At 44.6% G+C, this 20,622-nt stretch overlaps 1 protein-coding gene across 3 annotated transcripts in view; it reads right to left on the bottom strand.

The window, feature by feature from the left end:
* The window catches only part of MED13 (mediator complex subunit 13), a 187,373-nt gene that overhangs the window by 97,178 nt on the left and 69,573 nt on the right, over nt 1-20,622 (bottom strand). The window contains exons 7-8 of one of the 3 annotated variants that reach the window (XM_077482121.1): nt 7,325-7,490; nt 2,001-2,111 (exon numbers count right to left, since the gene is read on the bottom strand). In XM_077482121.1, coding sequence (XP_077338247.1) covers nt 2,001-2,111; nt 7,325-7,490 — 277 coding nt within the window. The remainder of the gene's footprint in view (nt 1-2,000; nt 2,112-7,324; nt 7,491-20,622) is intronic. The other 2 variants (XM_077482123.1, XM_077482122.1) reach the window with 2 other exon arrangements.

Genomic DNA, 20,622 nt, shown 5'->3' with positions numbered 1-20,622 from the left:
GCTGCAATCAATGCCTGAAATAAAAGATCATAAAATCCTATAAAGATGAATTCCACTTTTTTTTTTCAACAAAACACACAATCCTCTCCAAGGGATCAATGTACATTGCAAGAATTTTAATAAAACTTTGTTGCAGATTCTTGCATTTTGCTGCTCTGAAGACAGCGGTTTCACTAGCCGGTTTGGATATGGATTCTGAATAGAACTGAATCATTCTAATCAGCTGCTCACACTCTGTTCTAATGCTAAAGTCGCAGGGTCTGCATCCCTGTAGAAATATTTAACTCTTGGAGGATCTTACTAAAAACAGGAGGTTCCAATCCCAGAGAGCCTAAAATGTGCAGCACAAAAGTGAAGTTTACTTTTAAGAACATCTTCTCAATCTAAAACCGTTAGAAACAACAAGTTCAGACAAATGTCTTAATTAACCACTTCACTACCCAGTTATAGTCAAATAATGTCCGGCTTCCTGGCGGTATAGGGGGTGTGCGGCCCTGCCGCGTCACAGAGGAGCCACTGGGCATACCCAGCGGCCGTGATGTCCGCCAGACACCCGTGATCGCTTGTGACATAGTAAGAACATGGATCTGTGTGTAAACACACAGATCCACCCCCTGTCAGGTGAGAGGAGATTCTGTGTTCCTAGTATATAGGAACACAGATTAGTCTCCTCCCTTAGTCAGTCCCCTCCCCCCACAGTTAGAATCACTCCCTAGGCAACACATTTAAATCTTGATCGCCCCCCTAGTGTTAATTTATTCCCTGCCAGTGACATTTACATAGTAATCAGTGCATTTTTATAGCACTGATCGTTGTATAAATGTCACTGGTCCCAAAATAGCTTCAAAAGTGTTCGACCTGCCCGCCACAATGTCACAGTCATGATAAAAATCGCAGATCACCATCACTACCAGTAAAAAAAAAAAAAAAATCAATAACCTATTTTGTAGGCGCTATAATTTTTGTGCAAACCAATCAATATTCACTTATTGACATTTTTTTAAACAAAAATACGTAGAAGAATAAATATCGGTCTAAACTGAGGGAAAAATGTGTTGTTTTTTTAAATTTGGATAATAGCAAAAAAAATTACGCTTTATTTATAGCGTAAAAAATATAAACTGCCAAAAGAAAGCCATTTGTGGGGGGAAAAATGAAAAAAATAAGTTAATTTGGGTACAGTATTGCATGACCACGCAATTGTCATTCAAAATGTTACAGCGCTGAAAAAAAAAAAAAAAAAAAAGGAGTGAAAATGCCCGTTATTGAAGTGATTAAAAAATAAATAAATGTGGTTTAGCCTCATTACTACTACCCCCAACCGCTCACCTTCAAAGAGATTCTAAAGGTTCCCCCCCCCCCCCCCCCCCAAACAGGTCATACTTGCCTGCTCAGTGCAATGGTTTTGCACAGAACAGCCCAAACCTCCACTTCCGGGGTCTCACGTCAGCACTCCTGGCTCCTTTTCTTCGGTAAGTACCCCTTCTACATATAGCTGCTTCCTAGGGGGAAACTCAAGCGGGCTCGATTCCAATTTGCACTGCCTGCATTCATAGATGCATACAGCGCAGCTTGGCTCTGGCCCCTTGTTACAGGATTTGGTTGACAGCAGCAGGAGCCAATGGCAATGGGATTCTGCTGCTGCCTCTGTCCTGTAGGGGGGAAAAGACCACCGCTGCTCTCCAGCACAGTGCTGGATCAAGATTGGGCTCAGGGGCCCTGGTCACAGGTGGTTTTTACCTTAATGCAGAGAATGCATTAAAAAGGTAAAAAAACAAAAAACGTAAGCCTTTAGAACCACTTTAAGCTGTAAAGGCAGCAGACTGGGGTGTGCACCCAGCTATGGTGCATTTTTTAAAGGTTAAAAGAGGTCGAGAAAACAGGGTAGGATGAACACCTTTCCATTTTCTGAGAAGGCAAACTGACATTAAATATACAGAAATACTATTAAGAGCTATAAAGTATGTTAAATTCTACAGAACCTCTAGATTTTATTTTACCTTGAACAGGTACATGTTGTTCGTTGAGTAGCTTCCACAAAATCCCAGGATGGAATTTTGTCAGAGGTCTCTTCTTCACACACTCCATTAGAAGTAGCTGAATATTTCCTTCTAACAAAGAGACAAAATTAAAACTGAAACTAAAAGAAAAAATGCAATGAACTGTCTTTTTCGTTTTAAAAAATAACTGACCTGAACATTAAATAAAGATGAGACACATCAGAAATACTGCACACCAAAGCGATAAGACACAGGGAACCAGTTATGAGCCTAAAAAAACTCTGCAATTCTTCTGAGAATCATGGACACTCCTCTTGTAAGGTGCAAGAAGCAGCACCTAAAGCCAACATTGTCAGTCAGCATACAATCTCCCACTACCCAAAGGGGCAGAACTTAAAAGTCAGAATGAAGTCATCACTCAGAGTGTAGCTAGGGTCACCATAAGAGCTTGAAACAATTAACTAGTTAGTTATGCTTAATGTTTTTCACTAAACTATGGAATGCAAAGCTCTGGAGAGTCGATAAGCTTCAGTTATAAAAAAAGGAAAGCATTTGGCTAACACTGCCACCTTCAGGCTGAAGTGTTCATCTGTTGAGACAACCATTTAATCGTGTAACTGTCAGACACAGTTGCAATATTAAAAAGGTGAAACAAAATACAAACAAACAAAATAAAAGGCATTTTATGCCCTTAAAAAAGGGTTAGTTCAACTTTACTGACTTTTGCCACAAACCACTCTATGCATTACTTCAGCACATTAACATGCAACACTCAGTTTTCCAACAGAATGCTTACTTACAGGGCATTTAGCCCTAATGCATGAGGCTCTGATGTTTAGCTGCAGGGACCGGTGTACTGTCCAGCCCCACTGAGAGCAGTAGGTCAACTATCAAATGCGGACTTGTTAGTCTGTTGGCATTTATCCCTGGATGCATACTGCTCTAAATATGTTTGTAGATGTTAGATACACTGTTCAAATTCAGAAGCAGTAAGCCTGTCAGAGTTTGACAGGCTGCTGGCAGCATGTGAAAAAACAATATAAACAGCGCTCGCAAAATGGTAATACAATACACCAGAATATACACCATTTTGCATGAATAACTGTATAAAGTGCCATGTGCTCAAAAAGTACATTATTGCTGGTGCTCCACATTTAAACAGTGCTGTGTGCCACGCTCCCCTGTTGTGACCCCACTCACCAAATGGCAAGGACCCACAGCTTTGCAGTCTGGGGTCAAAAAGACTCCTATCGGATCAATTATAAGACAATTTTTTCACTTGAGACTGGCAGTGCCGATTTCCACAAGTATTCAAAGGTGCTTGATCATGATCATGTGGGAGACAGAACGAACTGCCCACCGGAGAATGCCTGCTACTTCCAGGCCTGTTAAAATACTCCTTGTTACTCCCTGGTGGTTGACATTGTCGTGGCATTGTCCAACTGGATCCGTACCAGGAGCCCCTGAAGCTGATCCGTCTAATGATCCAGACAGAGTCTGATCACCCGGAGTTCCAAGATGTTGATAGGTAACCTGGTCTCCTCCAGCGCCCAGTGACCCCAAAGCAAAGTTCAGGCTCAAGACTCCTCCCCACCTGGAAAGACTGGCATCGATGGTGACCACCATCCAGTACAGAGGGAGAAAGGATTTTCCCTGCCGAAGAGCCAGGGAACAATGCCACCAGACCAGGGACCCCTTGGCTTCTTGGATAAGCAAATCGGATTGTCCAGAGATCCTGGATATTTGTCCTTTTTAACAGGATCACTTTTTTGCAGGGGTCTCGTATGGAACTGAGCAAACGGGACCGCCTCGAAAGTAGATACCATCAGGCCCAGCACCTGCATGCAAATCTGCAGGGAGGCCCACCTGCTGGACGGCAATAAGCGAGTCGCTGACTGTAACTTCTGGAATTTGTCCAGTGAAAGGAACACTCGGGCCAGAGTCAGACCCAGATAATCCAATTTCTGAGCTGGAATCAGCACAGACTTCTGGTTGTTTAGCAGCCACCTAAAATCTGTCTGAATAGCGATCTCCACATCGCCCCTCAGGGTAGCAGGGGACTCCGCTCACAGAAGGTCGCCCAGAACAGCAATTTCCCGCTGGTGCAGCAATGCCAGAACTGGGGACCAACACTTTTGTGAAAACCCGAAACCAAAGGGCAACACCACAAAATGATAATGCGCCTCTCCCACAGCAAAGCAGAGGAATCGCTGGTGTTGTGCACAAATTGGAATGAGCAGGTAGGCATCGTTGATGTTGATGGAGGCAAGAAAGTCCCTCCCGATGAAGAGATGCCATCACCGAGCGAATGGACTCCATTCTGAACTTCCGAACCCGCACAAAGCATTTTAGAGCCTTGAGGTCCAGAATTGAATGTACCGCACCCTCTTTTTTGGGGACCGTAAACAGACTTGAATAAAAGCCCCGGAAGCATTCAGACAGCAGAACTGGGTCAATCACCCCGAGGCAACAGGTATTTTACCACTCCCCGGAGGGCTAACAAGCGGGTCTGGAGACAGACGCAGATTGGAAGGAAAAAATCTGTTTGGGGACAAGTCTGTAATTCGATCTTGTAACCAGACAGAATCACTTTGTGGCCCCACATGTTTATCAGAGAGGTCCAACCAGAAAACCAGCGAAGACCCGGGATGTGGGTGAGGACGCCCCTTCATGCTGAAGGGGCCTTGTCTGGGGGTCTGGAAAAACCTACTCTGTTTGCCCGACCAGGGTTGCTTGGAACCTCCTGAGGTGCGCTCGAAAGCCTGAGCCCTTGTTGGTGGACAGGAAAAAAAAAAAAACTGTGCACCGAGAAGGAAGCACCTTGCTTGCTTTGGGACCGTAAAGGGACGTTTTGGACAATCCCATTCTTTATAGACAAACTTGTAAAAATAGGAGGGATAAGGGAACACTTTCATCGTGCGAGACGGCTTGTGAGTGCCAAAAAGGGACCAGCACCTTCACCCCAGCTGATTCCTCATTTTGTAAAGTTTCCAGCACAGATGCAATCAGCGCATTCACCAGCACCTTCTCGTGCGCAGCCACCAGGGCAGAAGGAATCATCCTCACTGTCCAAAAAATCCAGAAGCGTGGCTGCAAACTCCGCAGGGTGGGCCCGGGTCCACCGAATCAGATTCAGGATCTGACGAGACAGATAAAGCAGGAGAAGGCGGGAAAACGCTTCTTGCTAGTCTGCCACACATGAGCCACCTCCACCCAGGATACAAAGGACTCCCGTTGATGCACTGATGGCAGTCCTGACGAACCTGCAGTCTCTGAGAGGGGGTCAGGTGGGGAAACATACAACATAGGGGAAGAAGGGGCCCCCCACCACACCAAGAGCGACCACTGCTTTGGGACAACACCCCCAACCACACTGGATCACCAGGACACCCTGAAGCAGAAAGGAAGGGACCCCACCAGACTCACTACCCTAGCAGTTGAGTACTTGCTGCCTCAGATGTAGTCCAGCACACACGTGGCCTCCGAGGGAGAAGATAACCAACGAGTCAGCACCGGGGTAAGAGGAGCTCCTGCCTGCTAAAACGCCATCCTGGGCAACACAGCAATGGCTGCCTGAGCACACCATCTACCGTATCATGGCCACCGGACATAAGAAGTCAGCAGGCACTAGGGGAAAAGACGCCACCTACAGCAAAATTGACAGCGGCCACGCCCACGGCACTACCAAGGATCCCTGTAGCCCAGCAAAGAAAGCCACCCGAAGGAGAAAGGATCTGGGCACTGGATCCTCGGCAGCACTCAGAGTACTCTCTACACCATCCCCCAGGATCGACCACAGCACCACACTACCCCATATGGAGGGGGGGGGGGGGGCTCTCACTAGACCATCCACCCCAGGGAGAGAGGGTGCATGGGATGTTGGGGAACCCACAGGACCGATTGACCCAGGGAGCGGCCAACTTCCACCGGAAACCCACCAAGGGGAGTTGGGGGACATGTATTTACCATATCGGGAACCGGGCAGGCACCGCTCCAGACAGAACCTCCTCACCGCCGAAATGGGGGGGCTGTCGGCCATGAGGGATGCTGAGACTCGGTCGTATGCGACCTCGCAAGACATTTAACTCGCAGTGCCAGCTGGGCTGTGTCTTGGCCCAGCAGGGAATTAGGTACTTACTCCCCACTAGGCAGAAAAAATAAATAAAATTAAGGCCTATAGCGGGGGGGGGGGGGGGGGGGGTTGATGTATACCACCTAGGACTGCCCACTGGCATAGCCAAGACTTTTTTATGCCTAGTGTCCTACTCCTGTAGGGGGCGGTATAACCATATGGTTCTGAATAAGGAAGCGCTGTGTCTGTCAACGAACAAAAGAGAAATAGCCAATTTCCCTTTGGTGTCAAAACAGCAACTTCTTTAATGTGACATGTCCTGTTACCATCGTATATATTCAATAAAGCTTTTAATACAAGCAATGTTAACATAGAATACCACCAAGAAAATTCCCTTAAAAAAAACCTATGTATTACAAAATATCTCCAAACAATTTCTCCTAAAATCGCACCAGAAGCTCCATGCTAATGCCTGTTGTGGTTTGGTCTCTTGTAAGTAGCATCTAGCCAGCACAAATTTTACCTTTCAATACAGTACTTCACCATCGGTTCCTTCTCCGTCTCCCACATGATCGAGCACCTTTGAATACGTATGGAAATCAGCACAGTCAGTCTCCAGAGAAAGTCTGTCTCCTAATTGATCCGACTGGATCAAAGTCTTTTTGACCCCAGACTGCAAAGCTGTAGGTCCTTGCCATTTGGTGAGTGGGGTCACAACAGGGGAGTGTGGCACACACTTAAGAATTGTGGAGCACAAGCAATAATATTGAAGCATTTGTACTTTTTGAGCACTTCTTACAGTTATTCATGCAAATCATGTATATTATATATTACTTCTATTCATTCACATTTTGCAAGCGCTATTTTTTTTTTCATATTCCAGGGTCTGGCACCCATGTGATAGCTGCTGCAAAATATTGTTTTTCATTGTTTATTTATTTTTTGGCCCTAGAGCTTTGTTGCTCTATATCCTACAAGCGCTGCTTATTCCAATTTATTTGCTGGTAGCATGTGTCCTGCAGCTAAACACCAGAGCCCCATGCACTGGGGCTAAACCCTCACAAGCACTACATGTAACCAAGCTCTGTTTAGAGAAGTTGTAACGGATTTAAAATTTTAAGTGTTGAAAAATCTTTATCATTGGAACTGGAATCGATGTAGGTTTCATGAAGAGTCAATAATTATGTAGTATTAAAAAAAAAAAAAAAAAAGAAGAATAAACTTTTACATCATAGCTCTTTAGAAAACATACTTGTTCAGAGACCGGTTCATGTTGCACTCTTGCCATACTCTATCCACGACCTGGTTAGCCAATTTTCTTGGTATTTTTCCACCATGATGACTAGTACTATCAGAATTAAAGCAATCTGACACCGATGGAAACTTCATCCACTTCTGCGCCGATTGTACATCAACTGCTAAAAAAATTAAAAAGGTCAAAGACGTAATTAAAGAGTAGTTGTACTGTTGTAAAAACAGATTCCAGTGTTAAACAAATGTAGACTTCCTTAACAGCAATTAAAATGCCTTCGTTACCATTAATAATGTATAATCTGATTCTACAGTTAACAGTCAGCACCAGAGTTCCCTTTAGAATTCTCACAAATTAGGTAAGCTAAAGAAAAAAAAAAAGGGGAGTTGTCTACCTTAAGTACTGAGCATAATGGCTATGAGACAGACCTGCATACTAGTCTGGATCTTATAGCGACAAAGACCATTTAAAGCAGCAACTTGTGCAGTGTTCATTTTCAAGTAGTAGACAGCTACTTTTTTTGGGCCTCATCTTTAAAATAGAATTCTAGCCTAACACTAACTTGTCCCTCCTGCTAACTATACTGCCTAACCTGTGTAAAAAAAAGATGCATACTTACCATTTTTCGTCTACTCTGGTGCAATCACATGATCCCCCATGTCAGTCAGAGAAGGGAGCACTTGACAATGACCTGAAATTTCAATAGCCATGCCACCACTTATATGCGCCTATGGCACAGCTGCCGTTATCTGTGCTTCCACCTTTCCCCTGCAGAAACCGCCGACACAGGGGAGCCAGAGCTGTAGCACACATGATTAAGCCAGAGCAGACTAATAACATGTAACCAAACATTTCTTTACACAAGTTAGGCAGCACATGTAGCAGGAGGGGGGAGGGAACATTTTTAAAACAAGTTAGTTTTGGACAGGAATATTAAAGTTTTGACAAAGCTTGGCCTGGCCAAAGGTTGCTGGGCACACTGACCTACTGCTAGAAACACTTGCCAATATTAGGAAGGGTTTTAATACCAAAGTGGAGGTAACCTTAACCACTTGCCGACCGCCGCACGACGATGTACGTCGACAGAATGGCACGGGCAGGCATAAGGGCTTACATGTACGTCCTTGCCTGCCCGCGGGTCGGGGGCCCGATCGGGCCCCCGCCCGGTGCCTGCGGCGGTCGGTATTCGTTCGGGAGCGATCCCGGACGAGGGGACGGCCATTCATTCATGGCCACCCCCTCGCGATCGCTCCCGACGAATGAAAATGCTCGGTGACATCACTTCCTCTCCTGTAATGTAAACACAGGCAGAGGAAGTGAAGTAATCTCTCCTCGTGTCGGTCTTTTTCGTTCCGGCACCGAGGAGAGAGGATCGTGAGTTGCACCCAACACTACACTTACAGTAGAACACGCCAGGCACACTTTTCACCCCCCTGATCACCCCCCAATCACCCCTGCCCCCCCCAGTCACAGTGACACCAATTGCATTTTTTTTTATTTTTATTTTTTTGCATTGGTGTCATTTGTGACTGTAATAACTGTTAGGGCAGTTAGGGCTAGCCCCCTTTAGCTCTAGGGTGCCCCCCTAACCCCCCCAATAAAGGTTTAACCCCGTGATCACCCCCCGTCGCCAGTGTCACTAATAAGCGATAGTTTTTTCTGATCGCTGTATTAGTGTCACAGGTGACGCTAGTTAGGCAGGTAAGTATTTAGGTTCGCTGCAGCTTTTTATAGCGTCAGGGACCCCCATATACTACCGCATAGCCCCCTGATTGCCCCCCAGTTAACCCTTTCACCAGTGATCACCATATAACTGTTACAGGTGACGCTGGTTGGTTAGTTATTTTTTTTTTGTTTCAGGGCACCCGCCATTTATTACCTAATAAAGGTTTAACCCCCTGATCACCCGGCGGGTGATATAAGTTTGAGGGTCAGATAAGGCCTGCGTCGCCCCAGCGTCAGGTTAGTGCCAGTACCGCTAACACCCACGCGCAAAGCATACACCTCCCTTAGTAATATAGTATCTGATCAGATCTATATTAGCGTTGCCAGCATTTTAGGTTTCCCAAAACGCATTGTTAGCGGGATCAGCCCAGATACCTGCTAGCACCTGCGTTTAGCCCCTCCGCCAAGCCCAGCCCAGCCCACCCAAGTGCAGTATCGATCGATCACTGTCACTTACAAAACACAACACACATAACTGCAGCGTTCGCAGAGTCAGGCTTGATCCCTGCGATCGCTAACAGTTTTTTTTGTAGCGTTTTGAAACAGTCGCTGACAGGCTAGGTGCTTTTTTACCTGTGAGTCTCACTAGTGTACCCCTAAATTTAGAGCCCAAAATGGCAAAGCGAAGGTACACTAGTGAAGAGGCCTACACGTTTCTGAGCATGACAGATAGTGAAGAGGACGTCACTCATCTGTCAGATTCAGGCTCAGAAAACGATCCTGTAGAGGACAGCGGCTCCATGACAGATAGCTCTGACGACGGAGATGAGGCCTCTGTTAGGGACAGGTGTGCCCCGATCCCGAATGTATTCTGTTGTTGAGGTGCATAAATCGCAGGCCACTCGTATGGAGCAGAGACGTACTAGAGCCGCTCATCCTTCTGGTGAACTGGCAAGCACCAGCGGCCTAGTACACCCTGGACCTACATCCAGCACTGCAGTAACACGTGGTGACGTGGCGAGTCCCATAAGTGCAGTTCAAGCTGGCGAGGTGGCAAGCACAAGTAGTGTCCCGCTGCCACCAAGAAGAAGACAAAGACAGGCCCGTCGTACCCATAGTGCCCTTCCTGCAGAATTCGCCAATCCTATTTGGGTGCCCACCACTTCTGCAGAACCCGTACTTCCCCCATTCACTGGCCAACCTGGCATTAACGTGGAAACAGTTGATTTTACGACACTTGACTTTTACTCACTGTTTTTCACCGAAGATCTCTATAGATCTATTGTGGACCAAACCAATTTGTACGCTGCTCAACACATCGCCACTATTCCCCAGTCCGCCCTTGCCAGACAATGGAAACCAGTTACGGTTTCCGAATTTAAAATCTTTCTGGGCCTCTCCCTCAACATGGGCATAACCAAAAAGAGTGAGTTGCGGTCATATTGGTCCACTGACCCAATTCACCATATGCGCGTGTTCTCTGCTTCCATGTCCAGGGCACGATACGAGATGATTTTGCGGTTCATGCACTTCAGCGACAATGAACTCTGTCGTCCTCGTGGAGACCCTGAATACGATCGGCTCTACAAAATTCGGCCCCTCATAAACCACTTCAACCAACGTTTTGCAGACTTGTTTACTCCCGATCAAGTTGTCTGCGTTGATGAGTCCCTGATTAAGTTTTCTGGTCGCTTGTCATTCAAACAATACGTCCCCAACAAGCGTTCCAGATACGGGGTCAAGATGTATAAGCTCTGTGACAGGGCCACAGGCTATACACGTAGTTTCATGGTTTATGAGGGTAAAGATAGTCACGTAGAGCCGGAGAACTGCCCTGACTACATAGGAAGCGCTGGCAAGATAGTGTGGGACATGGTGTCACCCTTATTCGGAAAGGGGTACCACTTGTACGTGGACAATTATTACACAAGCGTGCCACTGTTTAGTCACTTGTTTGATCAGCAGATTGGAGCATGTGGCACCGTGCGACCTAATCGCCGGGGCTTTCCCCAGCGGCTTGTAGAGTCCTGTCTTAGGCTGGGGGAGAGAGCCTGCTTGCGGTGTAATAATTTGCTCGCTATGAAGTGGAGGGATAATAAGAATGTTTTCGTTCTTACCTCCCTTCATGCAGACACGACGGTCCAAATTCCTACGGCGACTGGTATTGTGGAGAAACCCCTCTGTGTCCACAAATATAACCTTAACATGGGAGGGGTGGACCTCAATGACCAGTTGTTGGCGCCGTATCTAGTTGCCCGTAAGTCCAGACGCTGGTACAAAAAAGTGTCTGTTTATTTATTCCAATTGGCTATACTGAATGCTTATGTACTACACAAAGCTCAGGACGGACTGGATCCTTCCTCAAATTCCAGGAGGATATCGTCAGAGCCCTTCTGTATCCAGGCGGTGCTCCACCTCACCTTCCCCTACCAGATGCAGTAAGCCGGCTGCATGAGAGGCATTATTCTTATGTCCTCCCGAGTACCCCTACCCAACGAGCCCCCCAAAGAAAATGTCGTGTCTGCAGAAAGCGCGGATTTAGGCGTGACACCCGTTCTTATTGTCCCCGCTGTCCTGGCAATCCTGGTCTTTGTCAGGGTGAGTGTTTTGAACGCTACCATGAACTAGTTGAGTATTAGCGTAGGGTACAGCATTGCACAGGCTAGGCACACGTTCACAGGGTCTCCCAAGATGCCATCACATTTTGAGAGACCCAAACCGCTGGAACCGTTACAACAGAAGTGTTAAAGTTACATAAAAAAGTGTTAAAAAAAAAAAAGGAAAAAAACCAAAAAAAATATAAAATAAAAAAACCAAAAATAGTTGTCGTTTTATTGTTCTCTCTCTCTCTCTCTCTCTATTGTTCTGCTCCTTTGTACTGTATTCTATTCTGCAATGTTTTATTGTTAACCATTTTTTGTTTTCAGGTACGCCATTCAGCTGTAGCGTGGATTTATTTATCTTGACAGCAACAGCGTTTGCTCCCACGATACATAAAGCCACGACTCCAGCACTGTCGGGGGTGATTTCACCACCAGTGTTAAAAAAGAGCATATATGCCGAAGCATGGGGGCATAAGGGGTGGAGGAGCGATCTGCTCCTACCTTTTGCGGGAGGATGCCCCCATGCTTCGGCATATATAAATGGTGCATGTATGCCCACCATTAGAAGTGGGTGGATGAAGGGAGGTATCTAATGGTGGGCATACCCACCGATCAATATTTTTTTTTCGTTCAGCCCACAGGCTGCATGAAAAAAAAATTACAATATATGCCCAACCAGTTCCAGCAACATACTGGTATGTTGCGGGACTTTGAGTGCTTATACCAAAATGATGCCTGCAGGTTTAGGTATCATCTTGGTATCATTCTTTTCAGCCAGCGGTCGGCTTTTAGGTAAAAGCAATCCTAGCGGCTAATTAGCCTCTAGACTACTTTTACAAGCAGTGGGAGGGAATGTCCCCCCCCCCCCCCCGCACCATCTTCCATGGTTTTCTCAGGCTCTCCTGTCCCAACAGGGAACCTGAGAATGCAGCCGGTGGTTCCGCCAGCTGACCATAGAGCTGATCAGAGACCAGAATGGCTCCAATCATCTCTATGGCCTAAGACACCGGAAGCTACGAGCATTTCATGACTTAGATTTTGCGGGATGTAAACAGCGCCATTGGGAAATTGGGAAAGCATTTTATCACACCGATCTTGGTGTGGTCAGATGCTTTGAGGACAGAGGAGAGATCTAGGGTCTGATAGGCCCTAATTTTTTTTTAAAAAAAGAGTACCTGTCACTACCTATTGCAATCATAGGGGATATTTACATTCCCTGAGATAACAATAAAAATCATAAAAATATATATATAAATGAAAGGAACAGTTTAAAAATAAAATAAAAAAGCAAAAAAAATAATAATAATAAAAAAAAAAAAACACCCCTGTCCCCCCCTGCTAAGGCGCAACGTGGAACGCAAGCGTTGGTCTGGTGTCATATGTAAACAGCAATTGCACCATGCATGTGAGGTATCACCACGAAGGTCAGATCGAGGGTACTAATTTTAGCAGTAGACCTCCTCCGTAAATCTAAAGTGGTCACCTGTAAAGGCATTTAAAGGCTTTTAAAAATGTACGTAGTTTGTCGCCGCTGCACGTTTCTGCGCAATTTTAAAGCATGTCATGTTTGGTATCCATGTACTCGGCCTAAGATCATCTTTTTTATTTCATCAAACATTTGGGCAATATAGTGATTTTTAGTGCATTAAAATAAAAAAAAAAGTGTGTTTTTTCCCCAAAAAATGCGTTTGAAAAATCGCTGCGCAAATACCGTGTGAAAAAAAAAAATGAAACACCCACCATTTTAATCGGTAGGGCTTTTGCTTTAAAAAAACACTTCATGTTTGGGGGTTCAAAGTAATTTCCTTGCAAAAAAAAATATTTTTTCATGTAAACAAAAAGTGTCAGAAAGGGCTTTTTCTTCAAGTGGTTAGAAGAGTGGGTGATGTGTGACATAAGCTTCTAAATGTTGTGCATAAAATGCCAGGATAGTTCAAAACCTCCCCAAATGACCCCATTTTAGAAAGTAGACACCCCAAGCTATTTGCTGAGAGGCATGTCGAGTCCATGGAATATTTTATATTTTGACAAAAGTTGTGGAAAAAATACATTATTATTTTTTATTTTTTTGCACAAAGTTGTCATTAAATGATATATTGCTCAAACATGCCATGGTTATATGTAAAATTTCACCCCAAAATACATTCTGTTGCTTCTCCTGAGTACGGGGATACCACAAGTGTGAGACCTTTTGGGAGCCTAACCGCGTACGGTACCCCAAAATCCAAGCACCACCTTCAGGATTTCTAAGGGTGTAAATTTTTGATTTCATTCCTCACTGCCTATCACAGTTTCGGAGGCCATGGAATGCCCAGATAGCACAAAATCCCCCCAAGTGACCCCATTTTGGAAAGGAGACACCCCAAGCTATTTGCCGAGAGGTATGGTTAGTATTTTGCAGACCTTCATTTTTGTCACAAAGTTTTGAAAATTGAAAAAAAGAAAAAAAAAATATACATTATTTTTTTTTTTCTTCATTTTCAAAAACAAATGAGAGCTGCAAAATACTCACCATGCCTCTCGGCAAATAGCTTGGGGTGTCTACTTTCCAAAAGGGGGTCATTTTGGGGGGTTTTGTGCTATTTTGGCATTTTATGGCCTTCAAAACTGTGATAAGTAGTGGTGTGAAATCAAATATTTACACCCTTAGAAATCCTGAAGGCGGTTCTTGGTTTTCGGGGCCCCGTACGCGACTAGGCTCCCAAAAAGTCCCACACATGTGGTATCCCCGTACTCAGGAGAAGCAGCAGAATTTATTTTGGGGTGTCATTTCACATATGCCCATAGCATGTGTGAGCAATATATCATTTAGTGACAACTTTGTGAAAAATTTATAAAGTTTGTAATTTTCCCGCAACTTGTGGCAAAATATAAAATATTCCATGGACTCAACATGCCTTTCAGCAAATAGCTTGGGGTGTCTACTTTCTAAAATGGGGTCATTTGTGGGGGTTTTGTGCCATCTTGGCATTTTATGGCCTTCAAAACTGTGATAGGTAGTGAGGAGTAAAATGACATATGTATGCCCTTAGAAATCCTGAAGGCGGTGCTTGGCTTTCGGGGCCCCGTACGCGGCTAGGCTTCCAAAAAGTCGACCACATGTGGTATCCCCGTACTCAGGAGAAGCAGCAGAATGTATTTTGGGGTACAATTCCACATATAACCATGGCATGTGTGAGCAATATATCATTTAGTGACAACTTTGTGTAAAAAAAAAAAAAAAAAAATTTTTTTTTTGTCATTATTCAATCGCTTGCGGCAAAAAAATAAAATATTCAATGGGCTCAACATGCCTCTTATCAATTTCCTTAGGGTGTCTACTTTCCAAAATGGGGTCATTTGGGGGGGTTTTGTACTGCCCTGCCATTTTACCACCTCAAGAAATGAGATAGGCAGTCATAAACTAAAAGCTGCGTAAATTCCAGAAAATGTACCGTAGTTTTTAGATGTGACAACTTTTGCGCAAACCAATAAATATACAATTATTGACTTTTTTTTTACCAAAGACATGTGGCTGGATACATTTTGGCCTAAATGTATGACTAAAATTGAGTTTATTGGATTTTTCTAATAACAAAAAGTAGAAAATATCATTTTTTTTCAAAATTTGCGGTCTTTTTACGTTTATATCGCAAAAAATAAAAATCGCAGAGGCAATCAAATACCATCAAAAGAAAGCTCTATTTGTGGGAAGAAAAGGACGCAAATTTCGTTTGGGTACAACATTGCATGACCGCGCAATTACCAGTTAAAGCAGCGCAGTGCCAAAGTGTAAAAAGACCTCTGGTCATTTACCAGCAAAATGGTCCGGTCTGAAGGTGGTTAAAATGGTCTCTTTAAAAGAAATAAGAGGAAATTCACCCTGGGAAAAAAAAAAAAAATTAAAAATCAGTAGCTACAAATATTGTCCCTGGCACCACAATCTTGAATGTTGGAAGATAGCTGTGACTTCCTTTTGCTTCACATTAGGCTTCCCACTGCGCATGCAGGAGAGCCACTGCACACTCTTAATAGACCCACAGCCTTCTGGGACCTGTGACATGTCCCAGGAGAATGCGAGCAAGAAGGGGGGGCTGCGGAACTTCCGCTCAGATTGCCTATCAGAGTGGGTGCCTGTGAAACAGGTACCGGTCTCATTAAAAAAAGAAAGAACGCAGTAGAAATGTCAGGTGTCGGATTTGTCCGCCACAATAATCGCATTACCGCAAAAAAAAAAAACACGCCATAAAAATATCAGTTTGTAGACGAGATAACTTGTGGAAACCAATCAATATACGCTTATTGGGATTTTTTTACCAAAAATATGTAGCAGAATACATGTTGGCATAAATTGATGAAGAAATTCGATTTTTTATTGGATATGTTTTATAGCAAAAAGTAAAAAATAGTTATTTGGGGTTTTTTTTTATTTTTTTTAATTCTTGCCTTTTTGTTTCTAGTGCAAAAAATTAAAACCGCAGAGGTGATCAAATACCACCAAAAGAAAAGCTCTCATTTTTTTTAAGAAAAAAAAAATAAAAATTTTATTTGGGTAAAGCATCGCATGAATGCTCAAGTGTCAGTTAAAGCAGCGCAATGTGCAGTGGACGTATTTCAGTTTATATTCATATCGGACAAAGCAGTCCCTTACCCACTTTTTTGGAGTTCCCTGTCAACACTCTCCGCCCCTTCCTGCACGTGCCCCCATAGCAAACAGGCAGCCATGCAGGCTCTCCTGAGCCAGGCTGTGAGAGTCCATAGACACACACAGCGCGGTTTGGCCTATGGTCTCGCTGCTCGCAAGTCTCCTGTGAAACTAGGAAGAGAGCAGTGATGCTGCAACTCGACATCGCTGGAGCGCGAGAGGACTTGGGCACGTGTCTGGAGATGGCGGGGAACAAGTACCATATTTAAAATCGGCGTATAACACACTTTTTTCCCCTTAAAATCAGGGGAAAATCGTGGGTGCGTGTTATATGCCGATACCCGCTGATTGTGAGGAGAGGAGCAAGCGGAGCCAAGATACACAAAGCAGAGTGTACTTCGGCTAGACTCGGTTCCTCTTGCAGTCCCGCCCGACTGAGCAGAGCCGAGGTACACTCGGCTTTGTGTATGTTGGCGGCGCTCGCTCCTCTCGCAAACAGTGGAGATGGGAAGAACTGCGAGAGGATAACTGAAGTACACGCGGCTTTGTGCATCTCGGCTCCTCTCCTCTGATCGGCGCCAATTTTAAATGACACAGGGCTGCAAAGACACTGGGAAGGCTGCAAAGATGGACAAGGCTGCAGATGGACACTGATAAGGCTGCATTGATGGGCATTTAAATGAAAGTTTTTTCCCCTTAAACTTCCCTCCTAAACTTGGGGTGCGTGTTATACGCCGATAAATACGGTATACACTAGAAATATATAATAGAGGCATTAAAAGAATGTTATATTTATTAGAAACTGTAATATAGATTAAAATGCAACATGCTGTATATTATCTACAGTGTACAACCACATGGTTGTTTCTGCATGGCACTGTGTGCATGGTGTGGCACATGCCCAGCTGAGGGTGCTACATGTAATGAGTTTAAGGCTCCGTTTCCACTTGTGATGCGACTTTGGGCACAAAGTCGCATCAAAAGTCACAGCCCATTGATTTCAAAGGCAAACGTTCCCATCTATGCGCCTTAGAAAAGGTGCCTGCACTACTTTGATGCGACTTTGATCCAGAGTGTAAAGTTGGATCAAAGCTGCACTCAGTCGCACTAGTGGAAACGTAGCCTAAGACTAGAGTGCAACTGCCACTTTCTGGATCAAAGTCACATCAAAGCATTGCAGGTACCTTTTCAAAGTCGCTGATTATCACAGTTGCATAGAGGGGAATGGGTACCATTAAAATCAACGGGCTGTGACTTTTCAGGCGACTTTATGGTGTCCAAAGTCACATGACAAGTTGCACTAGTGGAACTGTGTGGATGGCTCTTTTTATTTCTTCATTTTCTCATGAATTAGGATGTACAATGCATCCCTACTGATGAGAGAACACTATGATCAGCTCCTCCCATTCTGTATATAAAATTGTGAAAAAAAATAAAAAAATCTGCGCCAAAATAAATTACTTCCTCCTATAAACAGGGTAAATGTGTGAAAATAACCAATATATGTGACTGAAAATTGTATTTTACCTTTTAAAACTAAAATCAGAAAAAAGGAAAAAATATTGGCGCTTAACCATAAATTATAACCAACTCCAAGAAACGTGACAACAATTAAATGGTATGAACATGTGCATCACCCTGTGATAAGTGAACCAAATAAATGTGTCACAGAACAAACAAAATTAAGATAAAGTTCATGAGGGTGCCCAAAAGTATCCTTTGAAGTGATGTCTCTTATTGCATCCACCACACCAAGTGATCAATGATTCCACTCCCTTAAGAAATGCACTCAACGACTCCCAATGCCTGCACTTTCATATCAGGCTTAAGCGCTTATCAACCAAACAGCAAGTAGTGAACCGTTGCTCCAATCATCCATTGTGCAAATTCAAATATTCCACATGTAAAATAATAAAGGTGCTCCAATAGTGTAAAACCGTATTAATTTATTAAAACACTTCAACCTTTACACTCACATTTCACAAGCCAGCAAATAGATATCAGTGTATGACGAAACATCGGGGGCGTGGCCATCTTCACCAGTAACGTGCAGCGTTTGGAGCTGAACAGGGAATTGGTGATTCGCATCTGCGTCTGGGCACCGAGGAGAGGGTGAGAACAACGCTTACAAGCTCGCACACCTCGGGTCCACCGTGGCCACAGTCCAAAGTTTGTGCTGTTCAGGAGTGAGGCTTGCTGTGACTGATATCTATTTGCTGGCTTTTGAACTGTGAAATGTGAGTGCAAAGGTTGAAGTGTTTGTGTTTTAATAAATAGATTAATACGGTTTTACACTATTGGTGCACCTTTATTATTTTACATGTGAAATATTTGAATTTGTACAATGGATGATTGCAGCAACGGTTCACTACTTGCTGTTTGGCTAATAAGCACTTAAGCCTGATATGAAAGTGCAGGCATTGGGAGTCGGTGAGTGCATTTCTTAAAGCGGGAGTTCGGCCGGGTTTTTTTTTTTTTTTTTTTTTTTAAGTCAGCGGCTACATTTACTGCAGCTGCTGACTTTTAAAATAAGGACACTTACCCGCCCAGCGCGCCCACGATGTCGACACCCGAAGCCGATCTCTCGATCGTCTCTCGGGTGCTGCCGCCGCCATCTTGGGTATGGGAATCAGGAAGTGGAGCCTTGCAGCTTCACTTCCCGGTTCCCTACTGTGAATGCGCGAATCGCGCAATAAGGATGGTCCCCGCGCGTTTCCCAGCGGACAGCGGGGGACCCGCAGGAAGTGGCGCAAATATCCGCAGATTCTGCGGATATTTATGCCTGAAGTGGGTGCAAATACCAGTACTGTACAGGTATCTGCACCCCCCTGAAAGGTGCCAATTGTGGTGCCAGAGGGGGGGGGGGGGGGAGGGTTCCGATGAGCGGAAGTTCCACTTTAGGGTAGAACCCCCGCTTTAAGGGAGTGGAATCATTGATCACTTTGGTGTGGTGGATGGAATAAGAAATTACTTCAAAGGATACTTTTGGACACTCATGAACTTGACCTTCATTTTGTTTGTTCGACACATTTATTTGGTTCACTTATCACAGGGGGAATTGTTCTCACATGTTGTTCATACCATTTACTTGTTGTCACATTTCTTGGCGTTAGTTATAATTTATAGTTAAGGCCCCTTTTACACTGGGGCGGTGCGGCCGTCGTTTTGGCGGCGGTCTGCGGGCACTAGCAGGGTGGTTTTAACCACCGCTAGCAGCCGAAAAAGGGTTAAAACCACCCGTAAAGGGCTGCTGCAACGTAGTAGTGAACCGTTGCTTTGATTTTTTGACTTCCGAAAAAGTGAAGGAAGGTTTGTCTGACGGCAATACAAACGCTGATTACCCACACAGAAGAGCAGTCTGGAGACTGCAAGATTCCCATTGGAGAGTGAAAGTTGATTCATTGTGGTGGACACGAGGAGTGATTCTCTCTATGCTTTTACATTCATCTTTGAAGTGAGGAGACACTTTAGCTGGTGGAGGTGTGCACTGGATATTGGTCCTTTTGAGGACGAACACCCACAGCGGTGATTGTTTTGGAAGTATTGACACAGATGAACTGTGTTTTTCAAATTTTTTGACATTTTCATTTTAAAATATTTTTTTGATCATGAAATGTTTCATATAAATTGCGTATGCACATTTAATGAGAAACAGCACTGCACTAGAAAACCATCCTGTATATGCCCACTGGCTACACAGGAACAGTGTCCCTCCCAGGAAGTGATGTCATTAGCTTTCAGGAGCCACACCCACTGGCTGATTTTACACACAGAAGGAAGTAGAATTTAGGTCATGTGACGGCACTGGATTCTGCAAAATAAAGGTAGGGAAAAAATAGATTTTTTTTTAATTTTGAGACATAAGGCTGAACCTTAGCTCACATTAATGATTGCAGGGGAGAATTTAAGTGTTAGGGTGGACTTCCACTTTAAAGGTAAAAAATAAAACCACCACGCACACACCCATTTTGGAGTTTAGAACCACTTTAACACCACTTTCACACCAGGGCGTTTTGCTATAGTGTTAGAAATAGCGCCTGCAATCCGCCCTAAAGAAGCTGCACCATTGTGTGTAGTGTGAAAGCCCCGAGGGCTTTCACACTACAGCCGTGCGCTGGCAGGACGTCAGAAAAAAGTCCTGCCAGCAGCTTCTTTGGAGCGGTGAAGGAGCGGTGTGCTTACCGCTCCTCCACCGCTGTTCCCCATTGAAATCAATGGGGCAGCGCTGTAATGCCGCCGGCAAAACGCTGCTATTGCGGTGTATTGCCGGCGGGTTTAACCCTTTCATGGCCGCTAGCGGGGGTAAAAGTGGCCCGCTAGCGGCCAAAATGCGGCACAAATCCGGCGGTAAAACGCTGCTAAAAATAGCGGCATTTTACCGCCGACACAAAGGGCGGTGTGGTGTG

This window comes from Lithobates pipiens, unplaced genomic scaffold (assembly GCF_037356315.1).
Source record: "Lithobates pipiens isolate NorthernLeopardFrog02 unplaced genomic scaffold, aLitPip1_a1.2 Scaffold_16, whole genome shotgun sequence".
Lineage (NCBI taxonomy): Eukaryota > Metazoa > Chordata > Amphibia > Anura > Ranidae > Lithobates > Lithobates pipiens.
Note: the sequence above shows the minus strand (reverse complement) of the source record. Positions and strands in the feature narration are given on the sequence as shown.